General features: G+C 46.1%; 1 protein-coding gene across 10 annotated transcripts in view; it reads left to right on the top strand.

The window, feature by feature from the left end:
• PLEKHA7 (pleckstrin homology domain containing A7) overlaps positions 1–21488 on the top strand; it is a gene marked incomplete at its 5' end in the record, with an annotated part of 212625 nt that overhangs the window by 69082 nt on the left and 122055 nt on the right. For 2 of the 10 annotated variants that reach the window (XM_079930113.1, XM_079930114.1), the window contains one exon: positions 7974–8425. The exons of the other annotated variants lie outside the window; for them this stretch is intronic. In XM_079930113.1, coding sequence (XP_079786239.1) covers positions 8343–8425 — 83 coding nt within the window. Of the gene's footprint in view, positions 1–7973; positions 8426–21488 lie in introns of those variants that run through there. 10 annotated transcript variants of the gene reach the window in all.

Here is a 21488-nt window from a genome sequence, read left to right on the forward strand (position 1 = left end):
CTATGCCAGAGAAGGACTGACAGATTCCAGCTTTGTTTGTGGTTAGATTTAGATTGAGTCTTATTCTGATTTCCTTCAGTGGCTTTGACAAGTCTTGTTTGGAAGATGAAGTAGCACCGTTATTGAACTAGCATCCTGTTGTTCCTAGTTTGAATGGTAAGAGCCACAAAGTCATCCATACAGATATAGGACATAAGATTTCACCCACTTGCCCTATAAATTATTGGTCAGCAGTTAGGGACAAAAAATATGAAAAATGTAGGTGCTAATTATGACCAGATTCTCTCTCTTTTTTTTTTAAACAAGAGATCAAATTTTTTAAGGGTTTTACATATTAATTAGGGCATTTCTTCCCCCTAACCTCCAGTTAATATCCATGGTAAACAACCTTTATTGATTACATAAATCTGAAAGTTTCGTATCCAGGAATGTCAAAACTGTGCACTATTTGTCTATTCATCTGTTGCTTTATCCTGTTACACAGTGGATTCGAAGCAGCTTATGAGAAAGGCATAAAATATGAATGAAAAAGAAAACAATCAGCAACAGCAAGAATATAAATTGTACTAGGAGATTAAGCCTAAGGAGACAGGAGAATGAGAACAGCCTGGTACTATTTCTGTTAAGCTAAAAGCCACTTCATTGGAAAGGTTGGTGTAGCCATTTTTTTTTTAAAGCTGCTTGGAAGCTGCTCTCAGTTTTGGAAAGCTCTGTGTAAACATGGGCAGCTTCATGTTCCTGACATTTCAGCTGAACTTTAAGAATTGCCTTTCTTCTCCTTCCAACCTCTACCTGACCTCTAGCACACACCCACTTCCTCTGAGCCAAGGTGGTGTCAGTACTGAAAGTATTTTATCAAACGAGGTTGCTATATTTCTGGAAATGGTGTAGCCTGGAGATCAGCTGGGCATTTGGGAAGCCTGAATGTGGGAGGCTATTTTGGAAACCCTTTATTACTATCACACCCTGGCCCTTGTGAGCAATTCCAGGGACTCGCACCCGAATGGTCTTCGATGATAGGAGGACCGAAAAAAGGAGTGTTGAAGTGGAAGAGGGCGGCAGAAGTCATTTTCTCACAAGCTGGCAGGATGCCCGATAAACTTCCTTCCACGGCTCCTATTTCCAGCCTCTCCTCCAACCTCTCCTCTCCCCAGCCTCTGTTGCCTTCCGGGAATCTGGCATGCTGGAGGTCATCTTGAAAGAATTCTGTCTACATAGGCTCCCAGGAAGCTAGTTTAGAGGATGGGGCTGGCATGCAGACTTTACTGGATCACAGAGGTGCTTTCAGCCTCAGAGCAAGTTGTAGTCCTGTGTTGAGATGCAGCTCTGCCCTGGCTTATTACAACAAACCAGAGGTCCGTAGCTGGAAGAGTCCTCCTCTTCCTACCCTCACAAATACACTAAGTAAGGAGTCACGTGATGATGAGATACCTCTGATTACAATTCCAGCCCTGACCTTTCCCCTGAGTGGAGACTGACACAGCTCACTGCCTTCAGGACTTCTCCACTCAGATGTCTAATAGACACCTCAAACCTAATAAGTACAAAACTGAGTTCTTGGTTGATTTTAATGCCTCCCCTCTCTGATTTTTTTTCTTCCCCAGTCTTAATCATCTCAGGAAACTGCACTGCCATGCACTCTGTTGCTCAGATCAAAAACTTGGGAGTCTTTTTTGCTTGTCTGTTTGCTGCACCCCTGTCATAAATCCCATCAGTGAGTCCTGTTGGCTCTGCTACCAAGACATTTTGCACAGCTGAATCCCCCTCAGCATTTTCTCTGTTGCTCTCTTGGTCAGCCCCCACCCTCTCTTGCCTGTACCCCTGCAGTAGTCTCTTTACCTAGTGTTGCTAGTTCTCCCTACTTCTTTTCAAAGGCAGTAGAGAGGCATTGCAGTCAGACCATCTGGGTTTGCATACTGGATCCTCCACTTATTGTGATGAGCAAGTTACCTAATCTTTCTATGCCTGGGTTTGGTATCTGTAAAATCGGGATGATAATAGTACTCATATAAAAAGTTTTCATGGGACTTTCCTGGTGGCGTAGTGGTTAAGAATCCGCCTGCCAATGCAGGGGACACGGGTTCAAGCCCTGGTCCGAGAAGATCCCACATGCCACGGAGCAACTAAGCCCGTGTGCCACAACTACTGAGCCTGTGCTCTAGAGCCCACGAGCCACACTTCTGAGCCCATGTGCTGCAACTACTGAAGCCCACGTGCCTAGAGCCCATGCTCCACAACAAGGGAAGCCACTGCAATGAGAAGCCCACGCACCACAATGAAGAGTAGCCCCCGCTCGCCTCAACTAGAGAAAGCCCACGCGCAGCAATGAAGACCCAATGCAGCCAAAAAAAAAAAAAAAAAAAATTTAAGTTTTCATGAGGATTAAGAGAGATCATACATGTAACATTCTTAGGACAGTTCTAATGGCTTGTCCCCAACCCCCAAGCCATTCTCCAAATAGCAGCTACAAAAGTCTTTTAAAAGGCAAATCAGTTCATGCCTCTTCCATGGCACGATCTTTTCTTTTAAATTCTTCTATGGTTCCTATTGCCATTTGGAAGAGAATCTAAACTCTCACTAGGTATTACACGGCCTCCATAACCTTCGCTCTCTGACTCCCTAGTTTCCTCTTTTACCGCCCATCCCACTGGTCACTGAGTTCTAGCTTTACTGTCCTTCCTTCCCAGGAATGCACTTGGTTTGTTCCCACCTGGTCTTGTGCCGGAAGTGCTCCTCCACAAGATCTTAGTTTAATGCCACATCTTAGGCCTTTCCTGATACATACTGTGAACCACTATTTCACTCTGTCACATCACTGTTTTATTTTCTTCATAGCAGACATCAATCTCTGAAATTATTTATTTGTTACCTGTATTTTTGTCCCTCTGTCTCTTTTGTCACTACTGTATCACCTGTGCTGACAGTGCCTGATTTATAAAAGGCCCTAATAAATGTTTATCCATTGACTGACTAAGTAATGATAGCTGCCAGTTATTTAGTACCTACTATGTCCCACACACTTTCACAATTCTTTATTTCTTCCTCATAACATTAAGGGGATAGAATTTTTTTTTTAAAAACCCATTTTAGAGTTGAGCAGATAGAGTGACTCAGAGAAGAAAAAACTTATCCAGGGCCACCCAGCTGGCAAGTGGGTGAGCCCAGATTTTTAACTCATGTCTGGCTGAGTCTGTGCAGGTTTTTGGTGATAACACTAGTGAATTTAGGGGATTTATACCTGGCTTATTAGTACAAGGTGAGACTAGACAGGTATCAAAATTTCACTGTCCTCATTCTTCTAAAAGGTAACAGTTTTAGAGCACTTCCTATGTGCTAAGTGCTTCCTATTTTCTTTTTTTCTGGCATTCTTCATCATGCCCTAGTTTTGTTGCAATTTTGTTGAGGTTTCACAAGATGTATCAGTTGTATTCATTCAGCTTCCATTATGAATTGCTTCAAGTCCAGGAGGGTGACACCTGCTAGAAGGTAAGTGGAGCCAGGTGCGTTAGGCCCTCCCGGCCTTGTAGCTTCACATTTCTCAAAGTGTGGTCTCTAGACCACAAACAGTGACATCACCTGTGTTGTTTGCTAAAATGCACATTCTTGGGCTCACCCTAGACTTGTTGCATGAGATTCTCTAGGGGTGGACCCGTGGCATCTGCTTTTTTACAATCAACCAAGGTTATTTTGATTAAAATGGATGTATGAAGATCACTGGTCATAGACATGTATTCTAGCTAATTAGGTGTTTTGGTTTTGTTCTTGATTTTTAAAAGATGTGTAAAGCTGTATATTTGCTTATTAATTATTCATTTTATCAAAACTCATTTGCATGGCTTTTAGTCTCTGACCATGGAGCAAGTAGGCTTTTTTCCCATTCTTTTTTTTTTTTTTTGCGGTACACGGGCCTCTCACTGCTGCGGCCTCTCCTGCTGCGGAGCACAGGCTCCGGATGCGCAGGCCCAGCGGCCATGGCTCACGGGCCTAGTCGCTCCGCGGCATGTGGGATCTTCCCGGACCGGGGCACGAACCCACGTCTTCTGCGTTGGCAGGCGGAGCCCCAACCACTGCGCCACCAGGGAAGCCCTTTTTCCCATTCTTAATGACTCTTAGGCTCCAAGTTCCAGTCCCAAGTTGGCTACCGTGGTCAGTGTATTCAATGTTTCCTGCTTGGGTGAAGCAGGGCGCCTCATTTTTGTCCCTGAGCTGTTGCCTGGCTGTGTGTGTGGGGGAGGCTGGTCTGTTCTCAAGGGGGCTGGATAGTTGTACAAGAGCAGCCCTTCTTATACACTTGGTCCCATTAAAACATTTTTTTTAAATCAAGTTTGTTCTTGTTACCTCCTTTCCAGAAACAATTCTAGAATAATCAAAATTCCCAGATCTTCAAGTCTGTGCTTCCCTCCCCTCTGTTTACTCTCTAAACAAAGGCCCCATGATTTAATAGATGCCATAACAGTAAAATTAACTTTATTAGACTCTAGATGGATTTAAAATGTAACCTAATGGCATCTCTGTCTGGCTTGGAAGTCATGTGCTTCATTTTGAGCAGAGAATGCAGTTGCTGAGCCTGGTGGGGGATTTAATGATTATTGAATTAAAGTGGCCAAATAATATGAGCATTCCTCATCTTTAGATGCTGCCCTGATGGTTTTTGGCTATTGTGTATTGAGAAACCTGGGCCTCCAGCTTGGATTTTTCATCTAACCCACCTTCTGTCCTTGACTCAGGAGTTCATGAGTTATGCCACAAGGGAAAGTCAGCACAGTTATGTTTCCCAGCTCACGTCCTTCGTCTGGTTTGTGAGCACCCTAGGTTCTCAGAAAGCTTGACATATGAGGCAAATTGCAGTTTACTGCCCTTGTGCCAAAGAACTCACAACTAGCCAGCTCCTTCTCCTCCCAAAATTCCTAGCATATACTTTCATTAAATAATAACATGCTACACTGAGATACTACTGTTCACTTTATCCTAATGCTTTTATATCCACCCCTTAAAAGAAAAGTAGAGCCTTTATTAGGCTATTTAACAGAGGGGAAACTGAGGCAGAGATCACTCATCGGTTACTGGCTGAGCCCAGTCTGATTTATGGCCTGTCCTTTTTCTGCTGGTCCTTGCCGGTGTGCTTGGTGGCACCATCAGGTCTGGGAAAAGCAAAGCTGAATCGTTTTTGGTCCTTAGGATCAAAGGTGTATATGCCTTATATGTTCTCAGCTTATTAAGAACCTAGAATATTTGGTAGAGAGTTTCATGGGAAGGAGATCCATTAGCGGATGGTCATGGCTGCTTCATTTTGGACCCTTTAGTCTAAGCTTCTAAGCATTATTGTAAGCACACCCCAGGAGGTAAATGTAAAAATAATTTTCTTGCCAGTTTTTCCTGCATGGTATCCTAGCGACAATGTACTGTCTGTCCTTGGGTATTGGGGCACCAACTGGGGCAGTACGAGAACTTGGCAGAGAGAAGGCATGTGAAAGGCGTGGAAGTCATAGTTTCTTTTATCTTTTGGAGGGGTTTTAACCCACTTAAGCAGCATTTTATTTTCTGATTATGAAGGTAATATATATTTATTGTCAGACCACTTGGAAAACACAGAAATTCCCAAGGAAGGAAATAAAACCCAAGTCTAATTCCAATATTGTTAACATTTTGCTAAATATCCTTCTGGTAGTCTTTTTTTCTGAACTGTCAAAGAGTGATGAGGTTCTAAACTCAGAATATAAGGGAAAAGAATCCCAAAGTCAAGATTACCCTACAACCACAATGGATAGTAAGTTTTATGCACTCTGAAGGTTGGAAACGATTGAACTAGACTCAAGGAAAGAACAACTTAAAAAAATCTATATGAAATGAAAAGTCTGGGGGAAAAACCATTCTACCTTTAAGATTACTATCAGATCCCTAATGGTAAGTGGATGGCGGTGGAGAATTTAACTGTGTTCTTGCCTGTCTGTAAGGTTTATTCTGTTCTGTTTTAATATTAAACTTCTATAACTTTCATATGGGTTAATAGATTTACTTGTGAGGATGACAAGCCATAGTGATGTCACGTTTCGGTCCAAGGGGTAGGTTCTGAGTCATCCTAAGAAAAATGAACACAGTACCATTCCACCATAGGTGCTTACCACCCCTCTCAAACCTATACACAGACACATGCACACACAATTGGGATCATTTGTCTTATAACCTTCATTTTGTTTTATTCAGCAGTAAATATTCTATGTATTAGGTTTAAAGTTGCATATATTCAGTTGCAAAGATGTACCACAGTTTATTAACCAATCATTTTCTGTTATAAAAATCCTTGTGTATAAATTTTTGTGTTCATCCATAATTATGTCTTGAGGATAAATTCTTAGATGGAGAATTGATGGTTCAAAGGATAGTACATTTTTAAGGCTTTTAAATCATATAGCTAATTTGTCCCCAGGAACATTATGTGCTTCCTTCAAAGTGTCTGTTTCCCAGCATCACTGGAAATTATCATTCAAAAGAGCCTTCCACAGCATGCCTTTTGGATGACCCACGGCTTCTGTTCATTGCCTGGCCAATTTATCCTGGAAAGAATAAAAGAAAGGAGGCTGGAGGTGATAAGTGCTTGTGGCTAGGTTCATGCTGGAGGAATGGGGACAGATAACAGGAAAAGGGGGAGCTTGGAGACCATTTCTTTAACCCTGCTTCCAAGTTATCTTCAGCAGAGATCTTTTAATGGTGAATACTTGAAGGGAATATATAGCTTTAAAAGCACATTCAATATTATAATTTTTGATTTGGAAAATGATTTGATGTCTTGTCATCATAGATACTACAGAACAGGAACGACAGTTCTGTGTTTATCCAAAAGGGAGTATGGTTTAAAAAAAAAAAGTGTAGAAACACTATTCTAATCCAAACCCTCATTTCACATAGAGAAACTGAAACTAGAGAGTTGGAAGGGATTTCTTTAGAGCCACACAGCAAACTGATGATGGAGTTGGAGCCAGAGTAAAGGCTCCCGACTACCTGTTCAGAGCTCAATGATGAGGTGGGCCAGCCTGGTTCAGGGGGAGATGAGAAAGCAGACATAGGGCCTCTTTGGACAGACGGCCAGGCTCTCTTCCAGGGCCTGTGAGCTGCCTCAAGCCCCTCCTGGACAAAGAACTAGGTGTCTCGGGCGTGGCATTTCACTGTCTTCTTGATTATCTCCACCTGTGAATGGGAGCAGACCTACACTTTAATAACCAGGGTCTTTGCCTGAACTTTGCCTTCCCCTGGATAACTTCTCTTCATTCCTCATCAGCTCAACTGTTACTTCCTTAGGGAAGCTTTCCTGACTGCCAAGATAGTTTAGGGTCCCTGTGTGCATTCTTGTAGCACCTCTTACCTTTAATATCCTTGTCACAATTGTGATTACCTTGCTTTATTTTTAATATGTCTCTCTCGGTGACTAGACTGTCTTCTCTATGAGTGTAGGGCTCTATGAGTGTAGGAATGCTGTTTTATCTTCTGTTGGTCCTGGCATATACTAAGCCTTAATAAATGCTCGAATGTTTGACTATTTGGATGAGTGAATTAGAAGTGTGTGTGAGCTGCTGCGTGGTGCTGTTTTTGATTGCCTGCAGAACCAGGAGAACTGTCCCTTATTGCCAAAGGCATTGAGAGACGAGAGAGAGAAAGGAGACCCAGTTGAGGCTGCTGGTATAGCCACAAGCCAGAGGGTATGGTCTGCTTCCCTGGGTGCCCCATTGCGGCCTCCTGGGTGGTGGGGTCAGCACCCACATCCAATCAAGCATTTATTACTGGCTTGGCAGAATCAGCCCCGGCAATTTCGTAGAGGTGGTTGGAGAGGAGCCTCCTTGAGTCATTCTGAGGAAGAGAATTCAAGGTCAGGACTCACCTTGGCGGGGAGAGGACAGCAACCCAGGTCACCTGCGACCTGGTCTTCACAGTCATGGGCGCTTGCGGCAACGGCTGTAAGGTCTGCTGGTGGATGGCTGGGCGCCAGAGCAGCGCTGCTGTTAGGCGGCAGGTCCTGCCCCCTCCGCCGGTTTTCCTCCCCCTCCTCCGTCTCCCTGCCCACTCCTGCTTGCAGCATCCTCTGCAAGGAGAGGAACGTGCCGCGCTCGGACGCGCTGTCCTGGCCGAGCGGCGGCACCCGGGTCGCACTCTGGACCGCCGGGGTCTGCCGTCTGGCGCTGCGCCAAGTGCTTTGATGCGCGCTGATGTCAAGTGGGTGTGGGCTCTTAGGGAAGGCCGGGCGAGGACGAGGAGGGAGCGAGATGCGCCGCGGGCGCGCTGAGGCCCCAGCGCGCTCCGCCGCCCCGCGCTGCTGACCGGTAGCCGGCCCCGGCTCCAGGAGCGGGCTCATGGAGCCGCGGCGCTGCCCGTCCGGGGACGCGTGCCCCGCCGCCCTGGGGGGCTGGAGGGGGCCGCCTCGGGGGGCCTGCAGGTGTGTCCGCGCGCCGTAACTTTCGGGGGGCTGCGGGCTGTTGGGCGGGTAGGGTTCAGGGTGCTCGGGCTGCATTTAGGAGTGCTTTTGTGTCTGGGCGCTGGCGTGATGGGAGCCGGTTTGTCCCCGGCCGGCCATCCGCGTGGGAGCCGCAGCTCGCCACTGGAGTTTCAGCGAGAAAATTCATTGAGCCGGCGACCGGCTTTGGGTTACTCATCGGGAAGGGAGCCGAGGGAGCTGCCTTGTTGTTTTGAGAATTGGTCTCCAAGTACAGACTGCATTCATGGTAACTGGATTATCTCTCAGCAGACAGCGCGGCTTCCCGAAATCGGCTGTGGTTTGGGGGCATCGGTCGGTCGGGGTGCGGGGGAGGGGAAGTGGGCAAAGGAGACCTGTCCACCCGTTCCGCCCCGCGCGCCGGGGCGCCGGCCCCTCCCCCCACCCCTTCTCGCAGGGAGCCGGCTATGGGGGAGGTAAGGGGTCAGCTTCTCGCCGTTGACAGGTCTAGTTTCAGACACACCTTCCCGGAGGAATGCGGAGGCTTTGTTCCAGCGCCCGTCCCAGCCCCGAGCCCAGAAGCCCGCGGGCATCAGGCCGGGACTCCAGTGCCATTACTCATCTTTTATAGCAACGCCGGCGAGCTCCCGGGTAGGCAAGTTAATTATTAATGTGTCTAGGCTGCCGGGAGGGAATCTGGAAATGAGATTGGTGGGTTGCAGGTTTTTCTTTCCCTTTTTTGGCGTTGGCCATCAAGGTTTAAGCCCAGGGTATTGCAGCCTATTTCCTGAGAAGGATGCTGGCATTCCCCCAGTGACCGGCACTCCGCGAAAGGGACCCCATTTCCCCATCTGTGGGACAGCCCCATCTCCCCCCAGAGGGCACAGAGGGAGCAGCTCTTGTTTTTTATCTACTTTGGAACCGGCCCATACCTTTCCTCCTTTGCCTTCTGAAACCAACCTCATTCCCGCCCCCTGCCTCAGAGCAGCTTCCAGGCTCAGGTGTGTGAGACCTGAGCCCTCAGCCGGTAGCCTGAAGCCTTCTGAAAAGAGCTGCCGTGTCCCAGCCTCAGTGCCTGAAAACCTCCGCCCTGCTCAACAAGTGCCCTGGGGTATATTTTCAGGCCCCTGCTCTGTAGGACTGTGGGCCGAGGCAAAAGTGTCTGTCGGGTGGTCACCTGACCTGCCTCTCCCAGTTCCCTCAGCTCCAAGAGGAAGGAGGAGGTCAAGGTTGGGGAAGAGCTGAGGGCGGAGTTCTTGCTGTGGTTTCAGTTTCCCTCCTGGCTGGCTGGGAGAAGGTGGATTCTAAAACTGGTAGTCTCACCAGGTGTGCTCTGTGTGTGCTATTGAATAAGAACGGGAGGGCCCAGGTTTCAGTGGACGGCTGTGGATGAGGCTTGGCTGGGTGGATTGGGCTGGGTGGAGGGCTGAGATTTTGCCCCAGCTGGAGCCTGAGGAGAATTGTCAAACTCAGCCCTCCTGGCAGCATTGTGCCTTAGAGACCTGGGACACTGCTTTTTCTTTGCCAGTTTAGGATAAGAGGACTCAGCCTTGTAAACTGAAGGGTTGGCAGATCTGTGATGAGAAGATGAGCTTGCCTTGGAAGTTGACACTCTTGAGGGTGCAAGAGGGGGCTGGGCTTATGCGGGGGGAGATGAATGTGGGGAGGAGGATGGGCTTATAGGGGTGAGGAGTGCAGGGAGGGGGATTTTAGCTCTAACTGTGGGCTGTGAATTGCATCAGAGCCTGTTCGCTGACAGGCTGCTGTAGGACCCCACATCCCTCCCTTCAGTTGTCTGTCCCCTACCTCAGTGGCTTGGCTTACTGGGTTCCTTCTGGCTCTGGTCTCCAGGGCTGGACTGTTCTGATGGCTGCCCAGGGACACCTAGTCCCCATCTCACCCCAGCCTTCCGGGGAGGAAATGAGTGGAGGAGGGCTTGGCTTCAGAGAGGCCTCTGATCCTGACACCCTGGGTTACTGTGGAGTCTGTGCCACCTGTCTTCCACTGGGTTTGTGGTATGTGCACTCAGTGGCACCCCTCCCCCAACTCACATGCTTTTAGAGTGCCACCTTCTCCAGCAGTGCCCTGAGCTGCTGGTGATCTGCTGGCACTCTGCGAGTTGAGGATTTGGAGATGGTCCTGATTAAGAACAATTTTTTTTAGATTACGGGAAGTCTGCCATCTAATGTTTGCTCACTTGCAGCCTACTGGTCATAGCTGAATCCTCATTGATAATGGCCTGGCCACTGCCTGGGAAGCTACTCAAGGTGATTCTGTAAAGAGTAGGTGGGTCCCTGGGGGCACTGTGAAGCAAACAGGAGGTCATCAGGGATTGTGACGTTGTGGGGAAAGTGAGGCAGCTGTTATAAAGGCTGTGGGAATTGTGGGGTGAACGGGAGGAGATCAGAGTCACTGTGAGTGGTAGGGTCAGAGGGCTGAGCAGGGCTGGTTTGGAGATTCCCCCATGTGTCCTGTTCCTAATGTCCATGCTGGGCACAGCGGGCAGTAGGGGGGTCGAGCATCAGCTGAGACCTCTGTTCTGGGACCTGACTGCCACTGCCTCCTGGGAAAAGGGTCAGACTTTCTCTCTGTACAGCAGCTCCTAGACTTCTCCTTTCCGTCTTAACAGAGGTGCTGGGTTTAGTGGTGGCTGTTACTGTGTTCCTCAGCCCCAGCTCTGGCAGGGAGCCTCTTCCTGGGACGGGCAGCTGGAGAAAATACCCAGTTTAAGAGAGAGGTGCTCTGAAGTGCTCTGAATCACAGAAGATCAAGAGGAGAAACAATAAAGACCCTGGCAGTCTCTGCAGTCTTGTAAAATACAAAATTCCTCCCTAGGGTTTGTACTATCTCTGGTGAAGAGAAAAAGAGGCTAGTTATTCCAGGTCTATGTCCCCTGCATCTCCAGGTGAGGGGAGAGAGAATGATGAGGAATTAGTTGAGGCGTATGGTTTGTGGCACTTTCTCTGCCCACTTGGGTTCAAACTCAGTCTCTGCTGTTTACTAGCTTTGTGTTTGTGGGCCTTTCTGCCTCTCTGAGTCTGTTTCTTTGCCTGTTAAACAGGGATAAGGGTACCTCTCTTCACCCCCTCCCCCCAGTAGGATAATTGTGAGGATTATACAAGACGTTTGTAAAGGATGGAACACAGTGCTTGTTAATTGGCAGGTTTTTTTTTTAATTAAAGGTAACTAGAGGATCCTTGGAGCAGCAGCTGAGAGGGTTGTTTTATTTTACAGAAGATGAGAATGTCAGAAATGGCATTTTGTGCCCACCCCAGAGGCCATACCTGGGCTCCTAGGGTCAGATATGAGAACTGTCCTGGAAGAGTTTCTTCTGACCTTCACATTAAGTCTGTTTTCCAGTCTCAAATTATTCAAAGAGGCCTTGGAGACCTGTGAATCCCTGACTGCAGGCACAGAGCATAATTGAGCTGGAAAGGTAGCAGCCTCAAACTCTTGCTAATGCAGCCATCTCTGGTCCAGCCATGATTGTGGATTGTGGATTGTTAGTCCCAAGAACAACCCGACACCTGGCACTTTTTTATCTCTGTAACTCTGGACGAGTCCTTTTGTCTCTTTGAACCGGTGTTCTGTGAGAGTAATAAAGCCTGCCTCTTATGATTAAATGGAATAGTGTATGCAAAACTGTAATGCAGTAATGTAATGCAGCTTACTATGTACCAGACACTGTTCTAAGTGCTTTCATATATTATCTCATTTAATTCTCGCAACAATTTATGGTGCAGTTAATTATTGCCCGCATTTTATTGACGAGGAAGTTGACTATTAGGAATTGTTACTGTTGCGTGGTTGACCCCCTGTGGAGATCATGCGTCTGAAGATCTCTGCCTCCCAGAGTAAGAATAAACTGAAGTTTCTGCAAGTACATTTGCATACTGCCTTTCTTCCATCCACCTATTCTAACATCTCCAGCTACCTCTGGATATGTTTGTAATATGAGTAAAAGAGGTCCTTATCGGTCATTTTGGTTTTTCGGTGCCCCTCTCTTGTCCCCTCCGCCTTTCATCCATAGGCTCTGTGGGGCTTATAGCCACAGCACCTTCTTGGCTGTTACTTTTAAGTGTCATTTGTGTGGGACTGTAACCCTCTTGGGCTCACTCACTTAGTGGTACCTTTTAAGAACGAGGTTGCTGGTGGATCAAAGATAGTTGATATTAGGATAGTAATGCAAGATATATAAAAAGGATTGTACATCAGCTTGCCTTAATGCTGGGCCACACTTAGGTACTGAGGATCAGTTGTATCTCCTTCTGACTTGAGTGTAATTCATGTAAATAAACTAAATGTTTGTGGATATCTATTAAAAAAAAGAAAGAAAGAAAGAGGTTGCTAACTTGATTTGACTTTAGGCAGAGGAAATGTTTGGTTTAGAGCCAGCCATTAGGCTTGGAGTTTTCAAGGTCCCATCTTTCTTTCTAATGGTTCTGGTTAGCTATTTTGTATCCTTCCCTCTGCTCCAAACCAGCTGCCAGTGAGCACCCAGGTCTGAAGTTTTAAATGTGTTAGGGGAATAAAAAAGGGAAGAAAGAAACAAACACCCTGTGAAAATAAGGACTCATGGCTGGTGGTGTTTCAAACACGGGTGGTGCTCATTAACAGAGAGTTATGATCACAGCCTCAAATTTATTCTCATTACTTTTGTAGCACGTTTATATGATAAGAAAAAGGCTGCAGCTTTGTGGGTTATTCTTTCTTTTTATGACAGGAATAACATTTATGGGCGTATAACACAAAGGAATAAAGGTCTGGTTAGGAATAAAAAGTGAAAAGCAACTGGTGGGACTCCGGGCATAGTCAGAAGATTCCAGAGTTCTCGTTAGCAGAGATTTTTCACAGCACGGACCTGGGTGCCTTAGTTCCCACAGCAGCCTGGTGATGTCATCAGAGGGGTAGTGTTCCTGTCATTTTACTGGAAAATGGAGTAACTTTTCTGAGGTCAGATAGCCAGATATGTAATGCTGGAGACTGGACCCCAGGTCTCTGAGTTTCTGAGTCAGAGGCAAGCAGTCTCATTTATCCTTGTAACAATTTTAATAATTTTTCTATTATGGACACATGATGGGAAATGTAGAATATTATAAGGGAAGATCGAAGCAGGGAATCATGGCCCAAGCATTGTGTACATCTTGGTGAATTCTAAAGACTTTTGTTTTAGGAAGAAGGGAACGTTTGTCTTTGTCAGGGAAGAATTGCTTGTTATTTATACATCTCTGGGCATCTCCAGTTTCCTGTCTTGGAGCAGGCACTCTTTCTGTGAGCTTTGATTCCCTACAAATTCAGGCCAAGATCTTTATTTTACGTGAAACACCGTGCTAGGCACGGTGGGGGAGAGAAAGATGCACAAGGCATCCCTGCCCTTAGAGAGTTTATCATCAAGTGGGAGAGGCAGATGTGTACTCCACCCATTAGTCCAGGTGTGATAGTAATAGCAAACAGCGACCGTATCCAGCTCTGTTCCAGGTGCTTTAGACAAGTTATTCACATTTAATCCCCAGACAGCCTTGTGAAGGAGGTGTTACCCATTTTACAGTTGTAGAAAAACTATGAGGTTAAATGGCCTGCCTAAGGGGATAAAACTAACAACCATCCAAGCTGACATTCAAATCCAGGTTGTCCCATTTTAAGACCAAGGGCCCTCTCTTTTGAAAATCCCTTAAAAGAGAAGCACAAAGTCTGAGTCTTTCAAGATGAGGGAAGGTATGGCGTTTATCTCTTTGTCATTCTCTCTCATCTTTTTCTTCTGTCATCTTTTATGATAAATGATTCTAATGATTTTGAGTGGTATTCATTACCTTTTCCGAAAATTCCCTGCTTGGATTCTTTTGCTTATCCGGACCACTTGATAATAAATCTCATAACCTCAGAACTGGAGGAAACGGAAAGCTTGTCTAGATCATTCTCTTTCTTTTCTTACTTGGGGGAAACTGAGTCTCAGAGAAGGGACCTGACGTGGGCGTACCTAATAGTTGTTAGCGTAGTCAGGACCAGAACTCAGGTTTTTTCACCAGTTTCCCAGAATGTAACAGGATATGGGATGATACAGGGGTGAGTATTTTAAATTTTACTAGTTTTATACCTGAGTGTATGACCCTTCCGTGTGAAATATGACGAATCTTGAACTCATCATCTGGCAGCTCCTGTCGCTTAGGATATGTCTAAAGTCTGTGCTGTGTCTGTTTAAAGGAAAAAGTGGACGTACAGGTTCGACAGCGAGGTGGCAGAATCGTGGAGGCAGTGTGCGGGCAATGCGTGGATGACATTAGGGAAACAGCGTGGATACACCAAGTTGTACTCTCTGAGAGGATTTACTTGCCCTATCAACTTGATTCTTTGAGGAGCAGGAAGAAGGGGGCCAGACCCTAGTGGAAGCATATTACCTACTAGGTATTTTACCTGTCGGTCAGTAGGAATGGGTTCATTGTGTGTATATTGTATATTGAGAAAGCTCCGAGAGGTTGATTAACAAGCCCATGGTCACACAGGGTAGACTGGAGAGTGAGAGTTCAGATCCCAGCTTGGGCTCCTTCCCTTGCCCCTCCTTGACACCTGCCACATTCCACAAGGTGGGTGAGTCCTGCACCCAGCCTGCCCTTGTCCAGGGTTCTGACACTATCTTATTCAGGTACCAGGCTCAAGTGGAAATGAATGTGATTGGGTTGCTAGGTTGCTGCGGTAACCTGCTAATTTAAAGCTTGATTTTGATAGAATTTCAAAGAATGTGCTGTATCTATAATATGTGTATTTATCAAATCTGACTCATGCTGGTAAGTGGTAAAATCCTTATCCTGCTGCCTTTTGGCTTCTGTACACATTATGATGACGCCGTGTGGATTGTGGGCTCCAGGAAGACATAGACTGTGCCTGTCAGTCTATCTAAAGGGCAATTACCGAATGATTTTTGAGACTGATTCATTTATCCATATTTTCAGAGTTCAGAGAATCAACCAGTAGGTTTTTACCTAGGGTGGAGGTGTGTGGGCTGCGTCCACGTTAGCTGAAGAAACTCAGAGTTGCATTATGAAGAGAAGGCCTCCTTTGGGAGATTTTGGCTAGAACAGGGGCTCTAGGCTTTGGGTCCCTCCTAAACCTGTCGAGAAGCTTCTACGTCTCAGTGGTTTAGGACCACATGGAGCATGGTTTCTTGCAGGAGGCAGTCAGTCACTGCCCATCTGTTATGCACTAAGAGCTATGATAGTGAGGTAGGCCGAAAGATGGCTCCCTCCCCAAAAGGTGTCCATGTTCTGATCCCCGGAACCTGGCAGTGTTACCTTATGTGGTAAAAGGGATTTTGCAGGTGTAATTAAGCGAGGAATGGGGAGATTATGCTGGGTTATCTGGGTGAGCCCAGTGTAATCAGAGGAATCCTTATAGGAGGGTCAGAGTGAAAAGAAGGAAATGTGATGACTATAGTAGAGGTTGGAGTGATGCAGGCCTGTGAGGAAGGAATGTAGAAGCTGAAAAAGGCAAGGAATGGGTTCTCCAGAAGGAATGCAGCCCTGTTGACACGTTGATTTTAGCCCAGTGAAACTGATTTTGGACTTCTGACCTTCACAACTGTAAGATGGTAAATGTGTGTTGTTTTAAGCTGCTAAATTTGTGGTAATTTGTTACACCACAAATATAATACAAACTGATACCAGATGGGTACTGAAGATCAAACAATGAACATAGCACAGTCCTTGCCTGCCTTCAGTGGTTCTCAGTCCAGTGGGGGAGACAGGCAAGTACAGAGCCAATTTTGATGACGGTGATAAGTATCCCGTTAGGGCTGTAAGGTCAGGAATCTGTGGGAGATAAGGGAATTCAGCCTGGGGAAAAACTTCTTGGATGAGCTGACCTCAGTGGAGTTAGGGGATGAAGGAGGCCAGGAAGAGCTTTTATGGAGAAAGAAGAGCATATTCAAGTTCATCTCAATAAGATCTGAAAACTAGATGGAGGCGACTGGCCAGGCCTTCCAAGGCAGAAAGCTGGTTTAAGTTGGTGCAGGTCCTCATGGCCCTGTTTCCAGACTAAAGCCTTGCACAGTGGGAACTAAGATGGAAAAGTCCTGGTGCTACGCCTTCAGGGTTGTGTGACGATAGACCTAACACCATCTTGGGCACCTGCTAGGTCTTTCACATATTTTCCCATTTAATCCACGCAACAACTGTGAGAGGTAGGGACTATTATTTTCTTCATGTTGTGACTGGGGAAAATTGAGGTCAAGTAATGGGCCCAAGACCACGTAACTTGTAAGTAGTGGGGCTGAGATTTGAATCCAGGCCTTCAGGCCTTCGAGCCCTCGTTCTTAGTATTCTGCTCTGCGGTAGGAAGATCCCTGGGTCAGCAATCAGAGGAGCTGAGATCTAGTGCTAGCTGTGCTTCTTAGTAGATTTAGGTCAATCTACTCTTCAACCTCAGTATTTCCATCTGTAAAAGGGGATAAGAGGCCTGCCTGCTTCAGAGATGTTGTGAGCCTAAAGGAGATGCTGAAGGAATGTGTTTTTGCTGTGAACTCCTCCCCTCTCCCCAGAGTTTCAGACACCTCCAGAAAGGTCCTTGTTTGTTAGTGAGCCCTGTCTTGTAGTACTGGTCATCCTTAAGGGTCATGAGGCAGGTTGGGGAATTTGGCCACGGTGGATCATAGACGTGTCCACATGGGGCTAGAGTGTTTGCATCTGTGGGTGGTGGTAGAGATAGAAAGTGGGCAAGAGACAGGGAGTGGCCTGTCTCAGGGTACCGAGAGTGGGAATGTAAGTCTGGAAGGAAGAAGTATAGTCTGCATTGTGTTCCCTGCAAAGATGCCAACGCTAGAGGTGACTGAGGGGGAAACATTCCTGACTTGGAAGTTGGGTGAGCAGCATGTAGTGATTTGAGGCAAGTTGATGTGAGTTCTGGAGCCTCAGTCTCTTCATGTGTAAAATAGAGCTAATGGTCCCTACTTTGCAAAGCATGTGAAAGCATCCTGCCCAGTTCCTGGCCTATAGCGGACATTCAGTAAATAGGGACCATCTCTAAAGCTGGCAGTTTGAGACTTCTCAGGGTTAATCCAACAGATTCCAGTTCTTTGCAGAAATTCCACCTTTCTCCCTTGCCTTTCAGACTCGCTTAGGCACATTGTCATTGGATGTGAACGGAGGTCTGGCCACAGAATGAGAGACCCATGACTCTTTGATGGGGAAGACCCTGTGCTTCCCAGTGAGAAATGGTGACAGGTGGTTTTCAGGTGGCTGCAGTGGGTCTGCTGGGCCATTTTGGAAGCGAGACTGTGTTCATCTTGCCAAGTACAGGATTGAGTGTCACTGTTTTGCTTTCTGGGAATAATGGCCGTGCAGATAAGGTAGATTTATGGCGCTGAGGTATTTCAAAGAATAGACTGTTCCTTTTTTTTTTTTTTTGAATGTCTACATCTTCTGGTTATTAAGGTAGTGGTTATTTTAGAATATTTGGAAAGTATTTTTTAAAAATAAAAACATTTACTTCCACACCCAGAGAGGATTACTGCTAACATTTTAGTGTATTTCCCTCCATTGTTTTTGAAATGAACATATACTTTTTTCACAAGATACAGAGTTGAATATGCTTTATTCACTTAACATTATATCATGTGCATTTCCCAGATTATTACATATTCCTTAGAAACATCTTAATTTGCTGCATAATAGTCTGTTGGGTACATGTACCGTAATTTTCTTAATCATTCCCCATTCAGAGGTTGGGCATTTACATTGCAACTACTGAAATAACATAAATACGTATTTTCCCCTAAAATATGTAAAAATATTTGACTACGGTTGGTTTTTTTTTTTTAAAAACTATCTTCTTAGTTTCCTAGAACTGGAAATTCCTAGACCAAAGAATCAGTACATTTTAAATTGCCTATTGGTGGGGATTATCGGACTGTTCTGTTTACCTTATATTTAAAGCAAAAGCGTTATGGCGTGTCAGGCGGCTGTGGGCCAGCTGGGTGAGGTCCCTGCTTCTGACCATTGTGCACAGGAGGCTGCCTCCTCACCGCTCACTCACTTCCTGGCAGACAGTACAATCAGCCCCTTGTAGCTCCCCAGTGAAATTTAAGTAATCGGTCAGCTTCTCCAGTGCTTCCCTCTCTGTCAGGAAGTTCATCTGTGAATCTAACCTAAATCTCACCTGCTGCATTTAAAATCCTCACCCGCTGCTGACTCCCCTCAGTGGGAGTGGAGCAAAGTGGAGCGGATCTGTGCACCTTCTGCAGGCAGCCCACTCGCCTCTCTCCCCACTGCCTGACCACCGCGGCTCCGGCCACCAGCCTTATGTTACCCTGGAGGAAACTTGAAGGTCTCTGGCTACTGCTGTCACGACTAGGAGGGCGGTCCCTGCATCGAGTTGCCGCCGATAACACCAGGTAGGGTTTCCAAACCTGAGAGTGCCCATGGCGTGGAGGCCAGCATCCCGGCCTCTCCCGTGCCCTCTGCAGAGCTCGTGGGGGCAATTAGCATTCAGAGTGGTGCTCTCCTATTGACACTGCGGGTCTATCAGATTCATTCTCTGGGAAAAAAGAAATGTGGCTAAAGCAGGGATTAATTGTGTTTCAGTCCCAAGTGCATTGGCCAAGTGGTAACTGCAGTGAAGGAGTTCAGCTAGGCAGGGAGGGGCATTTGAGTGCATTCTGGTGATGAGGGAGCCCACTGTCAGTGTGGAAAGGGTAGGGTCCCACCCTGGGCCTCCCACCTTTGGCATCAAGTAGCGGCTGTGCCCTCCACCTGAAGAGCCTCGGCTACCTTTCTTAGCCGAGTCCTTTGTTGAGAGCTGACAGCTTTCTTGTGGGGCAGTAGGATGTTAATTTGGAAGGGAAATGAATATAGCTGCAACTTCATGGGCAGCAAGAGGCCCCTTGTGTCCCTCACTTAGGCCTTTTAGAGCTGGCTGGCAATAGGCCAGCAGAGTGGACCAAGTCGTACAGGAAACAGACTGGGGATTGAGTCCTGCAGCACCTGTGGGAGTATCTGAGCATGGCTGGAGCCTGAAGTGTCCCTGGGGCCCGGCCCAGGCTGGCTGACCTTCTCCAGCTCCTTGCCGTCCCTTCCACGTCAGCACCAGGAGATCCTGCCTCAGTATGAACTGCTTGATGTTCCAGCTTTACCTCCTCAGAAGGTCTGCACTCTTAAGACGAGATGCTTTGTTTCCGGTTTGCTGTTCCTTCCTTCAGTGCCTGGTACAATGCTAGTGCTTGATTGAAATGAAAGAAGCATTTATGAGGCAAAACCCAGTGGTGTTAGGCACTCAGTAAAAAAGCTAGTTCTCTGCTCTTCAGCCCCCATTGAAAATCCCATGTCAGATGGTTTTTCTTCCTTTTGAAGAGGGGGAGCGTTTTTCCCCGCCTCACCTTATTGTTATCCCTTGTGCACTTTGGAGCTGAATATTGCTGGTACTTTTACCTTGACAAGTTGGAGCCCAGTGTCCCCACTGTGAGGCCTTAGCCCAGTGAATGCCATCCCTGGCTGCCTGTTAGAATCCCTTGGAGAGCTTTTTAAATATACTGATGCCTGGGACCCAACGCCAGAGATTCTGATTTATTTAGTCTCAGCTGGGGCTCTGGCACCATCATTTTTTTTTTTTTTTAACGTCTTTATTGTAGTATAATTGCTTTACGATGGTGTGTTAGTTTCTGCTGTATAACAAAGTGAATCAGCTATACATATACATATGTCCCCATATCTCTTCCCTCTTGCATCTCCCTCCCTCCCAGCCTCCCTATCCCACCCCTCTAGGTGGTCACAAAGCACCGAGCTGATCTCCCTGTGCTATGCGGCTGCTTCCCACTAGCTATCTATTTTACATTTGGTAGTGTATATATGTCCATGCCACGCTCTCACTTCGTGCCAGCTTACCCTTCCCCCTCCCTGTATCCTCAAGTCCATTCTCTAGTAGGTCTGTGTCTTTATTCCCATCTTGCCCCTAGGTTCTTCGTGACCTTTTTTTTTTTTTTTTAGATTCCATATATATGTGTTAGCATACGATATTTGTTTTTCTTCTTCTGACTTACTTCATTCTGTATGACAGACTCTAGGTCCATCCACCTCACTACAAATAACTCAATTTCGTTTCTTTTTATGGCTGAGTAATATTCCATCGTATATATGTGCCACATCTTCTTTATCCATTCATCTGTTGATGGACACTTAGGGTGCTTCCATCGCCTGGCTATTGTAAATAGAGCTGCAGTGAACATTTTGGTACATGACTCTTTCTGAATTATGGTTTTCTCAGGGTATATGCCCAGTAGTGGGATTGCTGGGTCGTATGATAGTTCTATTTTTAGTTTTTTAAGGAACCTCCATACAGTTCTCCATAGTGGCTGTATCAATTTACATTCCCACCAACAGTGCAAGAGGGTTCCCTTTTCTCCACATCCTCTCCAGCATTTATTCTTTGTAGATTTTTTGATGATGGCCGTTCTGACCGGTGTGAGATGATATCTCATTGTAGTTTTGATTTGCATTTCTTTAATGATTAATGATGTTGCGCATCCTTCATGTGTTTGTTGGCAATCTGTATATCTTCTTTGGAGAAACGTCTATTTAGGTCTTCTGCCCATTTTTGGATTGGGTTGTTTGTTTTTTTGATATTGAGCTGCATGAGCTGCTTGTAAATTTTGGAGATTAATCCTTTGTCAGTTGCTTCATTTGCAAATACTTTCTCCCATTCTGAGGGTTGAATTTTCGTCTTGTTTATGGTTTCCTTGGCTGTGCAAAAGCTTTTAAGTTTCACTAGGTCCCATTTGTTTATTTTTGTTTTTATTTCCCTTACTCTAGGAGGTGGTTCAAAAAGGATCTTGCTGTGATTTATGTCATAGAGTGTTCTGCCTATGTTTTCCTCTAAGAGTTCGATAGTGTCTGGCCTTACATTTAGGTCTTTAATCCATTTTGAGTTTATTTTTGTGTATGGTGTTAGGGAGTGTTCTAATTTCATTCTTTTACATGTAGCTGTCCAGTTTTCCCAGCACCACTTATTGAAGAGGCTGTCTTTTCTCCATTGTATATTCTTGCCTGCTTTATCAAAGATAAGGTGACCATATGTGTGTGGGTTT

The sequence above is a fragment of the Stenella coeruleoalba genome, assembly GCF_951394435.1.
Source record: "Stenella coeruleoalba genome assembly, chromosome: 8".
Lineage (NCBI taxonomy): Eukaryota > Metazoa > Chordata > Mammalia > Artiodactyla > Delphinidae > Stenella > Stenella coeruleoalba.